Source organism: Triturus cristatus, chromosome 9 (genome assembly GCF_964204655.1).
Source record: "Triturus cristatus chromosome 9, aTriCri1.1, whole genome shotgun sequence".
NCBI classification, from domain to species: Eukaryota; Metazoa; Chordata; class Amphibia; order Caudata; family Salamandridae; genus Triturus; species Triturus cristatus.
Genome location: NC_140592.1, coordinates 168,889,951 through 168,911,470, shown reverse-complemented (window position 1 = coordinate 168,911,470; position 21,520 = coordinate 168,889,951). Strand labels below are relative to the sequence as shown.

Genomic DNA, 21,520 nt, shown 5'->3' with positions numbered 1-21,520 from the left:
GAACCCTGTGATTCTAAAATTAGCTCAGATAGTCTGGCAGCACACCCCTATCAAGAATTAATGAGTGACATAGAAAAATTAATTAAATCTTTGTTGTCACCGTTGGTGGAAAGGGTAAAAAGAATGACAGAACAGTTAGTGTCTATACAAGAAAATGGTGTGGCTAATGCCAAAGCATTGGGAGAAATAACTGTGAGAATGTGCACACTGAACCCCCCAGGTACCGTACCCGAACCAGTGAAGAACTTAGTTAATTCTGCAATTAGTGTAAAGACAACTTCCCCACCCAGGGAGACCAGCCTGGCCACACAGAATATGAATTTGGATTCAAGGATGGCAAGAGAGAGTGGGGGCCTAAACAAGAAGAACTTTGAGCGTATTGAGATGGGTAGGAGAGTACACATAGACAGAAATCTTGAGGGACCTTTTCAGCATATAGATCTCCCTCCAGAGGCCGAACCCTATGTCATCGTACTCACAAAGGTACCAGAGCTAGCAAATGGGAATTATGAAGGCCATCAGACCCTCAAGAATAAGGTGATGCACTGGCTTAGAGTGAATAGGCCTTTGCCCGCCAATTTAGACGGGGAAATTCTCCATGTTAGAAGGCTAGGATGGGTGGGACGACGACCAAAAAATGAAAAAGGAGATGCAATCATTGTTAACTTTAGGGATCATAGAGTGGTAAACCATATTAGAGATTGGTATCCTGGGGGCCATGAGGGAGGTATAGCCACCCATGACCTAAGTTATTTCTACCCTAAGACCTTGGTAGGCAATGATGAGTGTTTATCATGTTTAAACACCCAGTCAACGACAGGTTCAATGTTTAACGTCACAACCTCAAATCAGTTCGCAACACTCTCTGGACTGGAGGGGGTTGATTGACTAACCACTCCCATGATCAGTAATTTGACTACTAAGGAGAAACCATCAATTGATGATTTAGGACTAGTTTCTTGGAACGTAGCTGGTCTAGCTTCAAAATTTGACAACCCTGAATGGAGGGAATATATAGCAAGGTTTCATGTGATTTGTTTCCAGGAAACATGGGTGGTTGATTACAATCCCTTCCAGTTAGAAGGGTATGGGTGCTTTGTTGTCCCGGCACAAAAATCAACCATGGGTAGAGCTAGTGGAGGACTAGTCACCTATGTGGATTTGAAAATGGAAGGTGTGTGGACCAATCTGAATTGGAATTCCTATTATTTTCAAGGCCTGAGACTCAAAATAAATAAAATGTGCATTATTTTAGTCAATTTTTAAAATGCCATAGCCTCGAGCAAGGAAGGCTCAATACTATCTGACTTAAATAGTCATTTGACCGGTGTAATGGAGCAGGGTAATTCTACAGTGGACCCGTGTATTATTTTAGTGGGTGATTTAAACTGTCACTTATGTCAAAATGTAAAATTTCACAGAGGCAAGTGGTCGGGGTGTACTACATCAAAAGGTTTGCACTTTGAACATACCAAGGAGGGGAGGGAGTTAGAAAAAGTTGTGAAAGCTCACTCATTAGAACATACGCTCGACCTGGTATTAGTAGAAGAAGGAAACGACGCCCCAACAACTTTTAAAGGGAGGGGATGTAGTTCAACGATAGACTTTATATTAGTCTCAAAAATATTCTGGCAGTGGATAAAAGAGATGACCACTGACTGGAGTATATTTAGCGACCATAACCCACTAACGCTTTGGATTAAAAATAAGTCCGCCCCTAAAGACAGAAGAGGACCACAGAAAGGTAGTCTTGAGAAAGTAACTGACCAGGGGAGACGTTTAAGGTGGTCCTGTATTGATGGAGATGCCTTCTATAAAACCCTTATTACGGATGGGAGAAAAGAGTTTGAAATCTGTAATGATCCCCTAGTTGGGGGTTTGGATGTGATTAATGCATTTGAGTCAATGGCCAATCATATAGACAGACTACTAAAATCCACTCGCTCATGGAAACACAACAATGCGCCTAGATGGTTTAACAAAGATTGCTCACGAGCACAGAAGGATTTTAAAAAAAGTCTGAAACTAAGACCAAGAGACAAGTTGCGAATAGCCCAGTGCAGGACTGCCTATAAAAAGGCTATAAAATGTAGAAAATTTCCCTTACAATCGCAAACATGGGAAACTCTAAGGGAAGCTGCGGAAAAGAGAGATCTAGGCACTTTCTGGAAAATTATAAATAACCCATGTTTCCAGGATATCGCAGCACCGGTAATTGGTACAACCATCCTTCCCGAGCAGTGGTTCGATCATTTTAAAAGTTTATATAATTTTTCAACCGTAGATTCCTCGGTGGAAGAGGATTTGTGCCCATGGAGGGCAGTGATCGAATTCACAATTGGAGAAGTTAAAGCTGGAATCCTGGGGCTTACACAAAATAAGGCACCTGGCCCAGATGGTATACCACCTGATTTTTTTCTATATAAGGTAGAATTCTGGGCCCCAATCCTGACACGTGTAATTAATGAGGCTATTACAGTGGGCATGCCACATTCTTGGTCCACAGCAATCATAGTTCCCATTTTTAAAAAAGGAAAAAAAGATGACCCGCAGTGCTATCGCCCCATTTCGCTGATCGACGTGACAGCAAAAGTTTTAGGCAGAATGATTTTAAATCGTCTATTGGACTGGGCCGAGGAACACCACATAATCTCAGATTTTCAATATGGTTTTAGGACAGGCAGATCAACTACGGACCAATGCCTGAACCTTTATTTACTGGTGGTAAAATATACCATAGCCAGTGAACAATCGATATATTTGGGGTTCATGGAACTCTCGGCGGCATTTGATCGCGTAAATAGAGAAAAGTTATGGGCACTTATGACAAGATTGGGAGTTGATCCAGAACTCATAAACATTTTGAGAGCACTACATTGGAGAACCTATGCAAAGGTACGGTATAATCTGGCCGGGGACACAACAGGATCCTTTCGTTGTACAAGTGGAGTAAGACAGGGCTGTATATTGGCCCCGTTCTTATTTTCCTTGTACATTAACGAATTAGAAAAATCATTGTGTACTTTGAATGCAGACACCCCAATGGTGGGTCACCGCCCCGTACCAGTGCTACTGTACGCAGACGATGCGGTTCTTTTGGCACGTACGCCGAAAAGCCTGCAGAGTCTAATAGACGGTTTTGTTGATTTTATGGATACTTTAGATTTGTCAGCTAATCTAACAAAGTCTTATGTACTGTTAGCAGGAGCTAAACCGTGTAAAAAATTTACCTATCATATAGGGTCACACATTTTAGTGAAAACCTTCTCTTACTTGGGTCTTTTATTTGATGGGCTTTTAAATTTTTAATTTTTAATTGAAGACCGGAGTATAAAACTGATCTCGTCATCAGGAGCAATTATGAGTCACGGAAGAAGGTTGGGTCGTTGGTCACCGGAGGAGGTCATGCACCTTTATGGCTCCGTCGGCTGTGCCAAAATAATGTATGGAGCAGAAGTATGGGGATTTGTTGGGACCCAACAAATACAGGTTGAGGAAAATTAATTCTTTCGTAAGACCCTTAAAATTCCTCAGAGTTCATCTGCCTACATCACCCATGCCGAACTAGGGAGACCATACATTGAGGACTTAATCCATATTAGACCTGTTATGGCCTGGATTAGGACCTGGTCCAATATTGATGCAGAACTAGGACGGCAAATAATAGCAGACTGTTTGACCAGGGATAGAGGGATGTGTATCCCATGGCTCAGATACGTAAAAACATCTTTGGAAGGAATAGATTGCACAGACCTCTTTACTAACCCAACTACTATTATACCACAAAATAAGAATAGGATTAAGGATTTGCTCCTGAAAAAAGCTGAAGAGCATTGAGTCAATACTGAAGGTAGAAAGCCTTTAGCTAGCACCTACAGCATGACCAAGACAGTAGTTGCCATGGAACCATATCTCGGTTTAATATATAATGAACAGAATAGGTTTTTGTTCACCCGTTTTAGGCTCAACCTTATTCATCATGTTTTAGCGGATCCATCAGGATATACTACCACAGTTGAGCAGAAAGGTGCTTGCGGCTGCGATAATAAATCTCCGCAGGATACCCTTCATTTTGTACTGTTATGCCCTTTTTATTCTTTACCCAGACGTCGTTATTTAGTAAGATTATTAAAAAATGGTAAATTTAGGCATGCCAAGGTTGCCCTGTTATATTTACAAAGGGCTGAAGATTTATTGACCCTGGCAAGTATAACAAGCTTTTTACAAGTTGCATTTAAAATAAGAAACACCAGGGGACATCCAGGGTCAAATCAGGGCTAAGTTAAGAAATGCTGTTTTACTTCAAAAATGTTTTTAATTGAACTTAGAAAACACTGTCTTATCTGGCGTCAATGGAAATTATTAACCTATATTCTAGGTATGGCACCAGCACTTTTGGAATCTTATGTACTAATAACGGAATATGTATGATGGAAAGTAGCAGTCTATGTGTAAATGGATAATGTTTTGTGGTCTTCTGCATTATGAATTGAGTATTTTATCTTGGTGAAGATATATAAATGTATTTTTAAATGTTAGGATGAAAATTAATGAATGTATTGTATGTATAATTTTAGAAATTCATGTTGCTTTTATGGTGACTTGTATAGCACCGAATAAAGCCGATTTGATTGATGATTTGATTGACTAGAGAGTCAGTCACGTGACGTCCAACAGCAGCGATATCGGTGAGTGGGGCAGACAGTGCCCCGTGTTCAAGTTCTAGCAGTATAAAAGTGTTAGTGTAGTAGACTACAATAAATGTCAGCTGGTAAATTGGTATTTTTTTTATAAATTAACTATGAGCTGGGCACTAGTTATCGTTGAATGAATGTAACGGGTCGGAGCCCCGAAGGCCTCCTAGAGAAACCACCACTGATTGGCAGCTATATTACCATCCATTCGGGAGGAGAGTAATGCTGCTGTTGCTCCCTTGCTATGTGATGGGCAGCAGGCGGCCAAACTTCTTATACAGTGCTGTATGGATACCACTGATTCAGTTGCTAGGGCTATGGCCTCCTCTGTAGTGCTCCCTTGCCGCGCTTGGTTGCGCATCTCTGGGTTCTCAGAGGCAGTTCAACAGAAACTCGTTGGCATGCCCTTTGATGCTACTCATCTATTTGGGGCGCTGACTGATTCAGCTTTGCGGCGGTTCCGCGACAGTAGAGGTGGTGCGTAGCCTTAGTTCTGTCTTTATTTCTGTCTACCTCTTTCTTTCCCCATGCAAGGTTGTGTAGGGGAAGTTGGTCTTAGATTTTTTTTACAAAATATGACAAATGTTTGGTATTGTCTTTACGTTTGTTCAGTTATTGGCATCCGAGTGTGATGTTCCTATTTTCTACAGGTATTATTGTTTAACACTAGGTTGTTTCTTTTGTGATCCCTACCGGGGCTTAGTGCCTAGTCTATAGGTTGTTGTTGTTCTCTGAGGATGATCTGCATGCTCAAGAGATCTTTTTTCAGATGTAAGAATGATTACCTATGTATCTGCTCCTGGTGGAGCATTTTTCAGTATGCTTATTAGCTTTATATATATTTCCTTTGGTATCCCTTTTAGGGCCATTCTTCTTATTACCCTTAGGGGATTATATATTTACATAACTAGTTGCATATGATTCCTCTGATGATGAATCTCTTCCCTTAACTTATCCTTGTGGGGGATATTTTTTGGCTGTCTTTTGTTGTCTTCAGGTGTTGGATTCTGTAGGAAAGTAGGATCTGCTTTCATTGTTACCACCACTTTTTTCTTGGTGTCTGTATGTTTTTAATCTAGGCTGACTGGGATCCTGCTAATCAAGATCCAGACACTGTGCTTTCTCCCTAAATTGACCATGGTAAGTACTTTTGTACATCCACAATTGGCTACTGGTGTACCCTTGTGGAGGAAGTGACCCACTTAGGGTCACCTGGGTCACTTCGAACCACTTCTCAGCCTTCCATACCAAATGAACAGTCGGAGAGACAGTGGAGAACATACACCAATAATTATTTATTATATTTGCTCAGAGCGGGGCGCCGTCTGCCCAGTCTCGAGAAAGTGCTACAGAGGGAACTGAAAGAAACTCAGCATATAGATACATTATGTACATTACATGGTTAGTTAAGGACAAGCTCACAGTGGAATATTCCAAGCAGATGTAGCTGGACAGAGGGAGTGAAAAAAAAGGTTTCTAATTTCTAAAATCTTGCACAACTCAGTACGGTCGAAGGCCGTTTCACACTGGGCTGTGATCAAACTGCCAGACAGGTGGGAGAGGGCCTTTATCTAGTGGGAAAGCTATGCATTGGCACTAACATTTCTTTATTGCAAAAACGAAACTTAGCGAAGGGTATTTCTCGGAACTGGAAAAGATTAGCTTCAAACATCACACAAAATGGAGTCTAAAACAGAAAATGGTGCAGGGAATGCTAACTTGTACATGACATTACGTGAGCATCAACGGGCCTAATCTAAGAATCCTTGTAAGTGCATAGTATGTGGTGCTAAGGTTCCCAGGGCATAGGTACACCAGGGGTCTCCCATGGGCTGCAGAATGTATTGTCCCACCCATGGAAGTTCACTTAAACTGTGACTACAGGCCTGCCATTGCAGCCTGTGTGAGTTGGTGGTAGCACCTCTCACGACAGATATGTTTCCTTAAATCAGAGGTCACTGCACTTAAAGCCTGCAAGTCACTCTTCTGGCTTGCTCTTTAGTCCTGAGAGCAGGGTGCTTGGTTATAAGTGTGAGGGTGCCTCTGCATGAGCAGGACACCCCTACAAACCCCAGAGCTAATTCTTCAGACTTCGTAAGTGTGGTCAGCCATTTTAAGACATATAGTGGACATCAGTCATTACCAGATGTCTAACTATATTGTGGCTGCACCGAAAGCAGTCATGTTTGGTATCACACATGTTGAAATCAAACCCTAACATCGATTCCAGTGTTGGAAGTATGATCTCATGTACTGGGGGGGGGCTCCCTTGGGGTAGCCCCCTGAAATCACAGTAGCAGCCTTTCAGGGTCTGACAGCCAGCTAGTGCTGCGGCCAACCACAGACACGATTCTGCCCTCCACCTGCTGAGCCAAGCTCAAGCAGGAGAGGGTAGGACAAATAGGTTTCCTGTCGCTGGGAGGTGTGGCCACCTCCCTGACGGTACTTAGTGTATTGGGCTTATTTGGGGGCGCTAGCCAGCACCACCAGACTGCTTTGAAGGGCACATTTGGTGCCCTCCTTGCATACTCCAGTTTTAGCCAGTTTAGGGAGCCCTTGGCTCCCGCTCTGGCATAAAACTTGACAAAGGACACAAGAGTATTCTCCCCTCTGTCTGCCTCTCCTCTGCGAGGGACTCCTGAATTATTCCAACCCTTCCCCTTGGGTACTCAAGGGCTTACCTGTGGGTGGTTCCTTGGATTCGTCTTGGGACAAGACTCAACCCAGAATCAATGTCACTCTTCGACCGTCTGGACATTTGGACTTCGCTGGACTTTGCCTGGAACCTAGACTGCACCAAGGAAGACTTCTGCTGCTCCTGGTTCTGCTGTTCTGCAAGTCTTCTTCATTATATGTGTCTGTACTTCTTCCAGGATCTTCACCAGACCTGTGGGCATCAATGACACTTGAAGTAATCTCCCTTGGAGTGAAGGAGACACTCCCCGGCATCTGCAAGCACTGCAATGAAGCTGACCAGTCTACTGCTCCTAATGTCCCACTGAATTCCTGAGGCTCAGCAACGCAGGTGGTGAGTCCTGCAACTCCCTTGAGGCCTTACCTGTTCTCTCTGTAAATTTGAGGCCAGTCTCCCTCGTCGTAACACCTGGGTGCGACCGAACCTGGGTGCACCGCATCGATTTGCATTGCCAAGGCTTGTTGACTCTGCACTCCAGAGAGCTTCAGGCTACAAGAAGGTCCAGCCTCCAGCATCTCTTCACATCAAGTACAGCAACCTCACCACATCTTCTGCACCGTGGGCCATTCTTCTTGGTGACCTGCTTAAGGTCCTCTTGCGACTCCTGCGCCTTCGGCCTGTGGATCTTCCTGAGTGTGTTCTCCTGCTTCAGTGGGCTCTCTTACTTGCTCTGGGCCTACTCTGACTCTCCTGCTATCAGAGAGTCCTGTGGACCTTGCTGGTCCCAACGTTGCTCCTTTTTCGTTCTCCACAACAGTTGCGTCTACCAAGGCTTGTTGGTGCTTCCACTGGATACCAACCACCTAGTCACTGACACCCGATGTGACACCCGATGTGAGACAGCTTGTGCACGACTCCTGGTCTTTCTCTGTTCCACCTGGTCCTCACAGCTGCAGCGACAAGGTCACCGTCAACTCGTCTGGATCCTCCAACATATGTGGGCATTGCTCTTCTGTGCCTCCTGGTCACTCCTGAGTGGCATCAACTCTGTCCCCTTTGCTTGCAGGTTCTTCACTTCCAGAATCCACCCTTGGATTCCACTGGAATTCTTTACCTTCTTCTCCAGAGGCACTTTCTTTCAAGACTTCCATTGTCGTTTATGGATGTTTCCGACGTCTCTTCACCCCTGTGCACCTGGCTTCCTGGTGTAGGTAACCTGGTTCCCGAGACATCCGCAAGTGGGGTGGCTCTCCAACCTTTCATCCCCCAAGGGAATTATTTGATATTCTCTGGGAACGGTTCTTCTTTTGCAAAACTGCCACCGCTACTTCTCCATTGATTTTCATTGGGCACGCGGCTGTGTTCGCACTCTGCACACAGACTCCGACTGGTACCTGGGTACATACTTACGGTGGTTCCTTGTGTCACCGACTCCACTGGGTGTTCTGGTCCAAGTCCCATCTTCCTTTGCAATACGCTTTCCAGTTTCTTAATATATTGTTTGATCTCCCCCTGAAGAGCACTGTATTTTGTGCTACTTACCTTATTGTAATTGAAGTATTTGTGTGTATTGTGCTGATATCTCTGGTTAGGAGATATACCAATGTATTAGTGAGTGTTGTGTAATAAATAGAAGTATTTTTGTATAAATACTGTGTAATTTGTTTTGGTTTAACCTACACAGCATGATTAAACTGGTGAACCAAGCTGCTTAACATTCCTTTAAGGTAAGCCCGAAGGCTGCTCTCCAAAGCTACCACTTTGAGAGCTTTCTATGGTTATCAAATACCACTAAAATCACCATAAGTGTTTCTTGAATTAGTGCAAGGTGCATCATTAAAATAAGTGGGCACCATATACTAAGCCAGCCTTCTACAGATTACCTCTGAGTCAATAGAGACCATGTCTCTTCTTTGCTGTCTATGTAGTGGCCCCATTGGTAGCTCAGCTAGGGTTTTTTCACTATGCTTTAGCAAGTGGTATTATTCTGTGGGGGTCACCACATCGGGCCTTACACTGGTATTAATGTTTTGGTGATGGGGCTTCTATGCAACCAAAGACTCTCCATATGTATACTCCCGTTTTTGTTGGAGTTTTGCGTACATGTGGCCTCAGCATTGCTGTGTTGTTGTTTTCAGGTAGTTTCATAATGGTTTCATCCATTTTCGGTCAATTCCTTTGTTTATTACTAATAATTCTCACAATTTTATCATCCATCTTCTTAGATTCAGGTGTTCTTATGAAAAGTCTGTTTCCTGCAGGTTTATGTCCAGGGAAATCTATTTTATCTGATAGAGACATCTAGCCTCAGATTCCTTAACTTTTGAATTCTCCCCATGGGCCAGTCTGGATCCGGAAAGTTTTCAGCAGTACCTCTGTGCGCCGGGGGACTGCATTGTACGGCTCCGTGCTGACGTTGTCTCCGGTTATGACATCAATGTAGCCATATAAGTCCCCTTCGGCACGCAGACGTCAGTTTCTTCTTTTCCACACTTCAACGTGGATCCGGAAAGCGTATCTCTGCATGTTTTTCGACCTGTTGTGCTCCATGCCCTCTGGGTTTAAGTCTTGTGGGTCCTGTTCTCGTAAGATGTTCAGTACGGACCCACATTCTATCTGTATGTGGTGCCTGGGTCAGCACCACGACTCCAACAAGTGTGACGCCTGTAAGCGGTTCAAGCCAAAGGTGCTGCGGGAGTGGTGCATGAAGCTTTTGACCGCGTGGTTGTCACGTCCTTCCGGTTTAGGTCATCAATCTTCCTCCCATGCTAGGTCCTGGGAGCGCCGCTGTTCACCCCGTGGACAACGGCAATGGTCCCAGTCTCCATTGGCATCACACGGTAAGCGGCGTCACAAGAAGTGAACGCTCGATCCCGTCTTTGACTTGTGAGGTGGGTGTTTATCAGCCTAGTGTTGAGACTTCCGCTTCGCTCTCAAGCCTCCTGGTTTTCCCTGGTGCCAGAGCAACCTGGAAGCAGATGCAAGACCTATGAAACTATACATCTGGTCTTTGGGCCCTTGTCTCCATCTCGAGCAACTGTGGGCTCCAAGGAGGTTGTAGGTGCCATACCTGCATCATCGCTGGCTGGTTTGCCTCGGGCGGCAGTTCCAGCCTTGACTGAGACACCGGTGCATGGTCCTCGGGTCACCAATGTCACTCGACTCCGGCGTGACCCCCGTCACAATTTCGGTACCTTTCATAGCGGCAGCGGTAGACTCCCATCTGGAGTCAGTGTATACTGTGGAGCCGACTACGCTGTGACTTCGATAGTCTCTTCTCCTTCCCAGGTGGACATTGGCACGGTGTCTCCTCTACGCCGTTCAACTTCATTTATGAAGCCATATGTGGCTTCGATCATGTCTGTTGAGGATCCACAAGACCTATCAGGGGAAGGTTGTTAGGAGATAACCCTCTTGGAGCAGCCAGTGGCCCCTTCTGGGTTGGACAGCTGGATTGCCGAGCTAGGTGAAGCTATCTTGCTAGATTTGTCCTCGGCTTCCTCCCTTTTGTCACCTCTGGGTCTTCCATCGGAAGCCAGTTCCACTTTGGCAGAGGTCTTGAGGAGAGTAGCTGATATCTTGCATCTTACTCGGCTTACTATGGAGAAGACTATAGGCCATCTTATTGAGGTTCTACATCCTGCCAATCGGAGTTCGAGCCAGTGCTCCCTTTCTGTGAGGCCCTTACTGACATTCTGCTGGGGCATGGACAAAACCTTAGTCATGTATGCCAGTGGATCGCATAATTGCCCACACATACTGTCCTGCCCCAGGTGACCTCGCTTGCCTTGTTCAGCAGCTGACCCACCACAGCTTCTGGGTCCAGGCCATTACGTCGTCCCCTGAGATGGATGACCTCCTTCATTCCCCTCTTGATAAAGAACCCAGGGAACAGGATTCTCGCAGGAAAATAATTTTTTCCTTGACAAGTGTGGCTTTGCACTCCACTAATACAGTCTGCGTCCTCGGTTGCTCTCTCCATACCCTGTGGGATTCTTTGAGTCAACTTTTACCCTTTGTTCCCTGAGGCTAACAGGTGCGAGTTGCAACAGTTGGTTTCAGATGGCTGTCAAGCAGCCAAACTGCTCATCAAATGTGAAATGGATTCCACTGACTCAATTGGACAGGCCATGGCATCTGCTGTGGCATTGCAATGACATGCATGGCTCCGGACGTCTGGATTTTCGGAAGCTGTCCAGTCAGTCTTGATCGACATGCCATATGATGGGTCTTATGTGTTTTTTGAGGCCCAAGCAGATGTGGCCCTCCATGGGTTAAGGCTAGTCTGGGAGGGGCAGCCCCTTAGCCTGTTTCCTCCTTCCTTTTTCAAATTGTGTGGATGGGCATTCCCTTTATTCTCTGCTGACTTTCCTCCTTTGCAGCTGAGTTAACTCAGTCTGTCTGTTTTTGCGCCACCTATTCTTTTGCTGGTGTTATGGCTTGTTCTGCTGGTCTTTGAAAACATGCTTTGTTGTGGGAGCTGAGTGCTTGTAGTATAGCCTTTTCAGGTCTTTTAAATCCCTTTTTATACAGACACGATCGTAGATCTTTATGTTATGTAAAGGTTTATTTCCTGCCTACGCTATTGTTGTGTTGAAGTATTAAGCACTACTTCTTTCTTATTGAGAGAGAGTGTTTGCCTCCGGGTTTCTGATCTCCAGATGGTCTTTTGCAGCTGCATAGCTGTTCTGTTCTTTCATTTTATTCTGCTGAGGAGCTTAGTCTCGAGAGTTCATACCTTTAATGGTAAATGCCTTACTCTATGTGGAGTATTGGTTGGCTATTGTATAGCTTGTATGTGTACTACATACACAGTCTACTTGTTTGCTATTGGATTGGTCCTTCTTGGACTATATTGCATGTCCTTTAGGGGCCATTAGGTGGGATCATAGCCATTATTTTTCTTCAATGCTACCTTTCACTCTTGTCTAGTTTTTTCTAACCAGGGTATTTTGAGCACTTTGTTCTCTTTACGGACTGCTTATGTATTATGAGTGTTTCGATTTTGAACAACCATGATTGTATTCTTAGAATACAAAGGTTCATAGATTCCTCCTTTTTTGAAAGGCACAGGTAATTCCTTTGTTCATTCTTGTATCAAGGTGGTATAGGCTCAATGCCTTAGAATGTCTAATTGATAATGTCTGAAACTATTAAGGCTGTCTTCAGTAATGCGCTACATAGTAGGAGATCCTTTTGAAATAAGAAGGTACTCCTCTTACTCTCCTACAATGTTTCTGCATATGTATTTTTGTCTAAGGTTAGATAATACCGGTCTTTTTGAAGTATGTATCTAATTTTCTTTTCGGTACTTAACAGTACTGGAGAATTCATGACTGTTGCTCCTTGAAGAATGGTAAATGATATATATATCATCGACTATTTATTTATTTATATATATATATATATATATATATATATTCACTGAAAAAACCATAGGTTTCACACACATTATAGTTAGGAATTAGCATTTAAAAAACCTTGCAAATTCACTGAAAAAACCATAGGTTTCACACATGTTATTGTTAGCTGTACATTTCACTCGTAAAAAACCAATGAAATTCCACGTTATAGTTAGATCAGGTAACTATAACTTGCGCACCCGCAATCCACTGCTGATGACGTCACATATTACATCACTCATGACATGGTCAGTGACATCACTCATCACATCAATGATGACATCTCAAATGACAAATTGTGGATTGCGGTCGCGCAAGTTATAGTTACCTGATCTAACTATAACGTGGAATTTCATTGGTTTTTTACGAGTGAAATGTACAGCTAACTATAACATGTGTGAAACCTATGGTTTTTTAAGTGAATTTGCAAGGTTTTTTAAATGCTAATTCCTAACTATAACTTGTGTGAAACCTATGGTTTTTTATGTGAATTTGTACGGATTTTTAAATGCTAAGTTATGTATTTATTAATATATATATTTTTTAAAGGTTTTTCACCGTGCGTGCACTGTGCGCGCACAGTGCGCGCACCCCGCGATTTTTATAAAAAAAAAAAATGTTTATTTCACCCATGGGGGTCCTTCTGTGACCCCCTGACAAAGGCTAGGGGGTCAGGAACTCTCTTCCCTGCCCCCTTTTCACGTTTTCCACCTTTTTCCCCCTTTCCTTTTCAGTGCGAGAGACAAAATGGCGGCCGACACTTCCTGATTTCGACCGATTCGAATGTTGACTGACATCTAACAACCAATCAGAATTTCGCTCGCGCACGGCACCGGTATAGATATTTATATACTTTTAAATGCTATTTTCTCAGGAAATACTGAACAGATTGACACCAGACCTGCAAAAGGCACTTCCCTGACCTGAGGACTACCTCTCTGCCAAATTTCAAGTAATTGTGTTCAGCCGTTCGGGCTGAACCTTCGACTAAAGGTCCTATGGAAAAATGCATGGGGAAAACGCGTTTTGGGACCCCCCTTTTTTCTCGGCCCCCGCTTGACGAATCACCCCGAGACTTTCAGGGTAGGAGCTGAGCGGAGCGCCCCATTAGTTTTGAAAATTTCGCGAAGATTCGTCAACCGGCGCCAAAGTTATTCAAAATAGAATTTTGAGATTTCCTATGGAAACACGGTCCTAACTATAACTATCTACTGGCGACCGCCAGTAGATAATATATATATATATATATTCCTTTCAAAGTCGCCCTGCATCAAGAAACGCACTCCACCAGCTGTAGGTTTCATACCCTTTATTTTCAAAAAACAGGAGTGCAACTCCGACTGATCGTGTCCACTTGCCTAATGCATTTCGGAGCATTCGTGCTCCTTCCTCAGAGGCATATTGTCAGCACACCATTTTGGGTTTCCACAGTTCCTTACGTCACTGCACCATTTATATCGACCTCCGGTGTGTCCATTTTTTTGAGGTGCACGCTGGGACTTGTGGTACGGTACCCGCTTGTTAGCCTCCAGTGGCTTTTGTGCTACACAATTAATTTGTGGACTAATTTTCGCCCTCCAGTGGGCTTCGGGGTTGAATTCCTGTTTCTAAATGGAGGAAAACAGCTGCGCCATCCGTTCCTGTGCAATGCAGGTAAGACGAGCCCCCAATTACTTCAAGGGCGGTGCAGTCTCTCCGCGGCTGGACCTGCCGCGTGAAATCTTCCTTTCAAAGTCGCCCTGCATCAAGAAACGCACTCCACCAGCTGTAGGTTTCATACCCTTTATTTTCAAAAAACAGGAGTGCAACTCCGACTGATCGTGTCCACTTGCCTAATGCATTTCGGAGCATTCGTGCTCCTTCCTCAGAGGCATATTGTCAGCACACCATTTTGGGTTTCCACAGTTCCTTACGTCACTGCACCATTTATATCGACCTCCGGTGTGTCCATTTTTTTGAGGTGCACGCTGGGACTTGTGGTACGGTACCGGCATTGCACAGGAACGGATGGCGCAGCTGTTTTCCTCCATTTAGAAACAGGAATTCAACCCCGAAGCCCACTGGAGGGCGAAAATTAGTCCACACATATATATATATATATATATATATATATATATATATATATATATGATTTACGGCCCGGCTGGACTTTGCATTTGGGGCTTGAGCGTTTGGAGAGCAGAGGAAGCCTGACAGCTGATACTACATTAGGGACTTTTAATCGGACACTCCGCATTTTGTGTTGACATCAACGCCCACAGGAGCTAACATCGTGGAAAGCTCTCCCCAGGCAACACTTACCTGATCCAGCTGCCTTCTGGGAACTGTAGTCTACGGTGAAGTTGTTACCATGTGACCTGTGGTCAAGCGGACTACCGCCTATGGGAGAGGCATGTACTATTCAAATATGGGGTGGAGCAGTACCCTAAACATGGCGGCATCTGAAGAAGGCTCGTAAGCCGAAATACATTATGCCCAATTTATCTGCTGCATTAAAGGTCTTCCAAACGTTCCCCTGTGAGGTCTCTGCTTCTTCGTTTGGAGGAGGTTGTCTTTTATATATATATATATATATATATATATATATATATATATATATATATATATATATATATATATATATATCTCTACCAAACACACTCATCAATTTGAAGAGCCACAGCAGGAAAGTTGAATGCCTTTATTGAAGAGAATGCAGCACAGCAGAAAGCAAAGTCATGCACTTCGAGAATGCTAATCTTCTGGACCCCTCGCAGTCAGGCTTTCATGCTGGAAACAGCACGGAGTCTGCCTTAACAGAGATAACAGACTCGATCAGGTCACTGTTAGACGAGGGAACCCCTACAATGCTAATCCTTTTAGATCTGTCGGCAGCCTTTGACACCATCTCTCACAAAATCCTTTTAGATAAACTGCGAGAGATTGGTGTCACAGGGATGGCATTAGAGTGGCTGCCGAGTTTTTTATCGGATAGATTGCAATGTGTACAACTGGACACCTTTATATCCCAGACCACAACCGTGGACAAGGGTGTACCTCAGGGCTCCATACTAATTCCCACCCTGTTCAATATCTTGTGGGTTCCAAACCATCTCCTATGTGGACGACACTCAGGTGATAGTCCTCAGCTCTCTTTTCCTCGGTAAGTATTTGGGGAGTGTGCCAGCATAATGAGAGTACTGAATAGGCATGCTCAGAATTATGGTTAATGTTGCTCCCTTTTGGGCTGTAAAATAGTGTTCTGTCCCTTTTAAAAGCAGAATTTCAGAATTCATGCATGGACATTAATTCACCAAATGCCAGGTGTAGAAAAAGTGGCATCGCCTACTCTTTGACTCCCAATGCCTGTAGGTGGTTTGACAGCTTTTTCCAAATGAAAGGGCAAAACGTGTAAGCTATGGGAAGTTTTCTTTCTCCTCCTGCCTTCATGAGCCCTGAGACTAGTGGTATCAAGGGCAATGCAAGGAGTAGCAAAGGACAAGCCAGATATTGAACCTGCTACTTCTGGCAACCCCTAAACAACATCCTCCAATTCATGCCTCTAGTTATTTTCTGAAATAGGTGTCTTTTATCATTGATATTAGACCAGGGTTTACTTTTCTGAAAAAGTATAGTGTGTTCGTTTATGAATTGTCAACTATCTTTTTCTACGTATGATTAAATGGGTGGCAGTCTAGCATAACCACACTATCAAATGTTATAGTTTGCATATTTTTGATAACTTTGTAATCAAATATTAGTTGGAAACATTAAAGGGGCCACTGTTAAGTTAGAGAAACAGATTTGTAATCTGTAAGCAAGGCTGCTTGTAAGCTCTAAACAAGATTTAACAGTGAGACATAACTGGTTACCAAGCATGTACACCATTAACAGCCATCAATGGCTGTCTGACCGGCAGTGGGCTTTGCAGTAATTAATCCCAATCAACTCACTGATTATTCACTGTAGGTCACCAACAAGAGTTGCACTCCATTAGGAATAATGATGTTACAGTAAGCTACCAACGCCTGGAAGTGATTGGAAGCTTTCTCATCAGTTTGCTATTTCCAAACATCCATGAACTATAACATAGATGAACTATGTCAACATTTATGATGGCCCTGTAGCTTGAAATAAAAATACAAAGAAGCTCGCATACAGGTGAACTTTTTTATTTTTCCCTGTTTATTGTTTACATTGTACATTTTCTTCATTTGTTTACTGCTAGATGGATGGATGGAGCTTTTTTGGATTTGAATGGGGAAAGCATGGAGGCTGAGGTCGATGATTTCTTCAGAGAAATCTACAAAATGCAGAGGTTCTTCCAACAAAAGCAGAAGAAAGTTGAACTAGAAAAACAGAAAACAGGTCGTCGCAGATCACTTACAGAAGAAAAACTGGATGACGAAATTAAAGAGAGTCGAACTGCTCAAATGTGTTCTATGGTGATGGACCAGATAAAAGAGTTTAAGGTAAAAAGGTAGAATGTAATGCAATTCTTACCATATTATAACATATATGCCTTTTAAATGTCTTCAATTGTGCCATTGCTATCTTTTGTAGTATGCCTGTTGGGTGCCTTTGCCTTAAGCCATAATGGCCTGCTTTCAGAAGATTATTATGGCACATTGATATGTCCCTGACCTCCTCTGTATGCTTCTGATTCCAAATCCAGATTCAGATGTGTGTTAAGTGTCCGCTCAACAGACTTTGGATCTTGAACCATGGATCGGAAGCACAGGGCATGCAACTCAATTGGTTTCACTGCAGGAACGTTGTTCTTCAACATCACACTCTCTTCAGATTACTATGTCCCTGAATCCTGCCATGCAATCAAACACTCAAACATATATGTAGGCTTTCCTGTTTTCAGTTTCATTTTTTGGTAAATTCTGGTGGGGTTTTTTCAGTGTTTTCAAGTGATTTTAATAACTTAAAAAAACAGTGGTTATCAGTGGTTACACATTTTCGCGCCATTAAAAGCAACAGAAGCAGTGTTTTTCCGGTGTTTATGGGACGTTTCGCTTTTATTTTTGCTTGCTTTCTGCACTGATAGTGCATGGTCTATAGACAATGTACGTACAGTGTATATGAGGACCAAATACATTTTTGCAAATCAAACTTATTGTAGTACACCATGCAATACTTCTTCTTCATGTGCGGTTGTATTTTCCTTCCCATGTAAAATCTTTACTGTGAAAAGGCCCTCTCAACATTGGCACTTGAGTTGGGCAACGTCAAAACAGGCAGTACAAAATTTGCTAACTCTGGCCACTGACATAGCTCTCCATGCCAATACTGGTGCACTTGAAGATTGCGATTCTCTGGGCAGGTTCTGCAACATTTGCATTGAACTGGGCGCTTATTCTCTCAGAGATATTGAAGTGGTCAAAAATGAAGCAGCACTTTTGAAACTATGGAGAAAATTCCCATTTATGGAAGGGATCTAGAACTTGTACAGAGTACCACAGTGAGGTTTCATTGACTTCAAATGCCATGGTTGGTGAAGGGACATTTCTACTATCATTGCAGACCATTTCTCATACATTGTAAAATAAAAGTTCCTGAATTGCTCTTCAACATTGCTTTGCTTACTAAGTGGCAAGCACTCTAACATGTAACATGTTGCAGTGCCAAAGTCACTAAAGTTGTCGCCAAGCCTACTCTCAAGGAGAAAGTGGCAAGCACTCTAACATGTAACATGTTGCAGTGCCAAAGTCACTAAAGTTGTCGCCAAGCCTACTCTCAAGGAGATGTTTCACATCTACAACAATTATTCTGAACACTTGGCAGACAAGGGTGTTGGCAGACTCTAGTTTTTTTTATTATGTCCACTACTAAGAATGCAGTAGAGTGTACTTTTTTTCACATCGCTACCAATATGCAACCAAGATCCTCAAATGTCTTGCCGTTGGCATCATCACGCAGGAAAAATTCTGTAAACGGTTGCCACATGGATAATATAGTATTCACAGCCCCTTGGACCATCAGTTAAGTGACACAGTTAGGATAACTCTTTCTTTGATGCCACACAGAGCACAAAATGAGAAATATTTGTGTTTTAGTTCCCGCGCATAACAAAACAGTGCACCAGAATGGACTTAAAAGTCAATAGCATTCTTCATTAACTCTGAAGATTGTAAAGATGCTTTCAGCATACTATCTCACATGTGGCAAGGATCTCTTACAGGGAAGCACTTCAGCTCAGGTAACGAATTTGACAGGCCATCACACAACTTTTTCATATACATAGCTGAATCGCAGCAAATACAAACAATATCACTCCAATCTTTGTTGAACTCGGAAAGAACCTTTTTGCAGCAGCATTCCAAGTGACTCTGCATTCCATGTTATCCAAAGGTCTGGTGTCATGTTTTCACTACTATCCCACATGCTTTGTGAGAGCACTCTTTTCACATATACTTGTCACTATACCTTGCATAGGATGTTTAAAGCCTGAGGTGTTGGCAATTCACCTACTATCAATACTGACTCACTAGAAAATGGAGGCTGATGCATCAAGGGGTTTTACCCATTCTCTGTGGGTAAATGTGATGGCACATATTGGGAAAGATTCTTATGAAACCAGCCATTTTACCTATCAGTGAAAGAATCACATGCAACCAAAATATCAAATATAATGTTGATATTTCCCGATTCTCTACAGTTTATAAAATAATTAAACAAGACCTAAAACATCCGTCTAAACCCTGCATCTTTAGATTAAAGACCACAAAACTGAAAAAAGCAAAAGGAAGAATAAACAATATTTTAGTGACATCCATAAACAACAAAACTCAAGCAGAATAATGTTAGCCCAGTCGTTCTTGCTGCTAGTTTGTATAACAAAGTTACATTGTATTGGCACCTTCAGGAAGAAACAAAATGACTCCTTCACTTTCTTTGAAAGGCATTTAGTTTGTGGTTGTGCAGGTGTTTTTTTAGTGTTTATATGTTTACACTGGTGAGGGCTATTTCCCTTTCAGTGGGGTTTTATCAGTTATAGGTTTAAACCTAAAACCAGAGAGCCTACATATATGTAATGGAAGCCTAATGCGGAAGTCCTCAATAATGCAATAAAGTTGATATTTTTGGTGTTATAAGTAGAAGACTGCTGGGTCCCTGAACATTCTTTAACTCAGGGGTCTCCAATCTTTTCTGTAGTTAGAGTTACTTCTGCTCAATGAAAGTCTTCCCAAGCTACTAGCAAATTTTATAACTGTAAAATAGTGACTACACTTTGACCAACCAAAGCAAAATTTTCAGTAGTTACCACCCAAGTAGACCAAGTACGGTTACCAGCAGAAATGCTGGGAAAAAGTTCATCAATATTAAACGCCTCCCCTTGACTTATGAAGTAACATTCAAATCTTGACATGCCCAGTAGCACAAAGGACATAAGCACAGCAGTACGTCTCCCCAGCTTAGCTTGAATTATCATTCACTAGTTTCTGAAAATGCAAATTTTTCTATCTAATACCACTTTCCACTGTGGGCAAACAAACTCAATTTTCCATAAGAAACCTCATTTTTGAAAACTAAAATTGCCTTTAAAATATCAGTTTTCAGTTTTTGAGAAATGCACAGTCTCAAAACATCAGCTTGTCATTTTCAACATGTACTCCCATGTACAAATGCCTCATATGGACAGACTACTTTGAATTCCCAGGTATTAGAGTCATATGCCATGGATGCTCACCATAGCACCACGGATGCCTGGATTATGCCAGTAATACCCACCATTATACCAGGGCCACAGTTGTGCCAAGGCTGGAAACCATAAGAATCAGGGATAAGACCATATATCAGTCATGACCATAAATATGCAAGGAATAGTTACATATAGGCCAGTCATGCTCTTAGTAGGTCTATGATAGCTGCCAGTATACCACAACTAGACCAAAAGTACTAAAATAGTCAAGGATGACCATTATTATGCCATTGGCACTATTATGCCAGGAATGGACACAATTATGCCAAAGATAACACTCTTATGATGGGGGCTAGCATATATATTTGTCTTTTCTTGGCACCAGGCATAGTTTAAGGAAGCAAGAGTGTTTATTATGGACACACACATAAATGTTGATGAATATCTTAATTTTCTCTGGTCTGGATCATATCCTGTTCTCCTCAGGTCTTGAGCTCATCATGCATCTGACACATTTTCACTCTGACTCCTGCATTCCTACACTTTGGTGGGTAAGCACTGATTATACATCAGGCTACTGCTGCCATACATTTTGGATGGTGCACTGTTCACACACATGTTGTGACTGATAAAGAAGGGACTAAAACATGGTCAATCTCCTTGTGGTTTAATTATATTGAGATTGGATACAGACTGTCATGTAGCAGGTCCTATAAGCTGACACAGTGTGTGTTTGTTAGTATGAGTTACTGTCATAAGTTTGGCTGGCTGTCACTCTAAGGGTCTTGAGATGATCAGTGCTGTCTTCTTTAATAGGCACCTACCCTCTGTTTTTGATACTGGGCTTGACTTCACCTCAGAGAGCTACTTTGAAGGTACTACCAAGCTACTCGTTGTAGACCCCTGCTTTAACTAATATCTAAATGCCTTTAACAAATGTTGCCTGCTTTGGTATTCTTGCCATACACCTTCAACTTTCATTTTTAGTTGATGTCAGAAGCACATCTCTCTGTGTAATCTAGTTTTCTTCCATGAACACAATTACAGTCAATTTTCTGTTGTGGTACATTGTACATCACATGATACATTAACATAATCTAATTAGTTGATAAATAAAACCATCTTCTAGTAAGTAGAATTATAGCTTTTACTAATTTTC

General features: G+C 42.7%; 1 protein-coding gene across 1 annotated transcript in view; it reads left to right on the top strand.

The window, feature by feature from the left end:
- DNAH12 (dynein axonemal heavy chain 12) overlaps positions 1-21,520 on the top strand; it is a 1,449,067-nt gene that overhangs the window by 293,768 nt on the left and 1,133,779 nt on the right. The window contains exon 17 of the mRNA XM_085624669.1: positions 16,939-17,182. Coding sequence (XP_085480795.1) covers positions 16,939-17,182 — 244 coding nt within the window. The remainder of the gene's footprint in view (positions 1-16,938; positions 17,183-21,520) is intronic.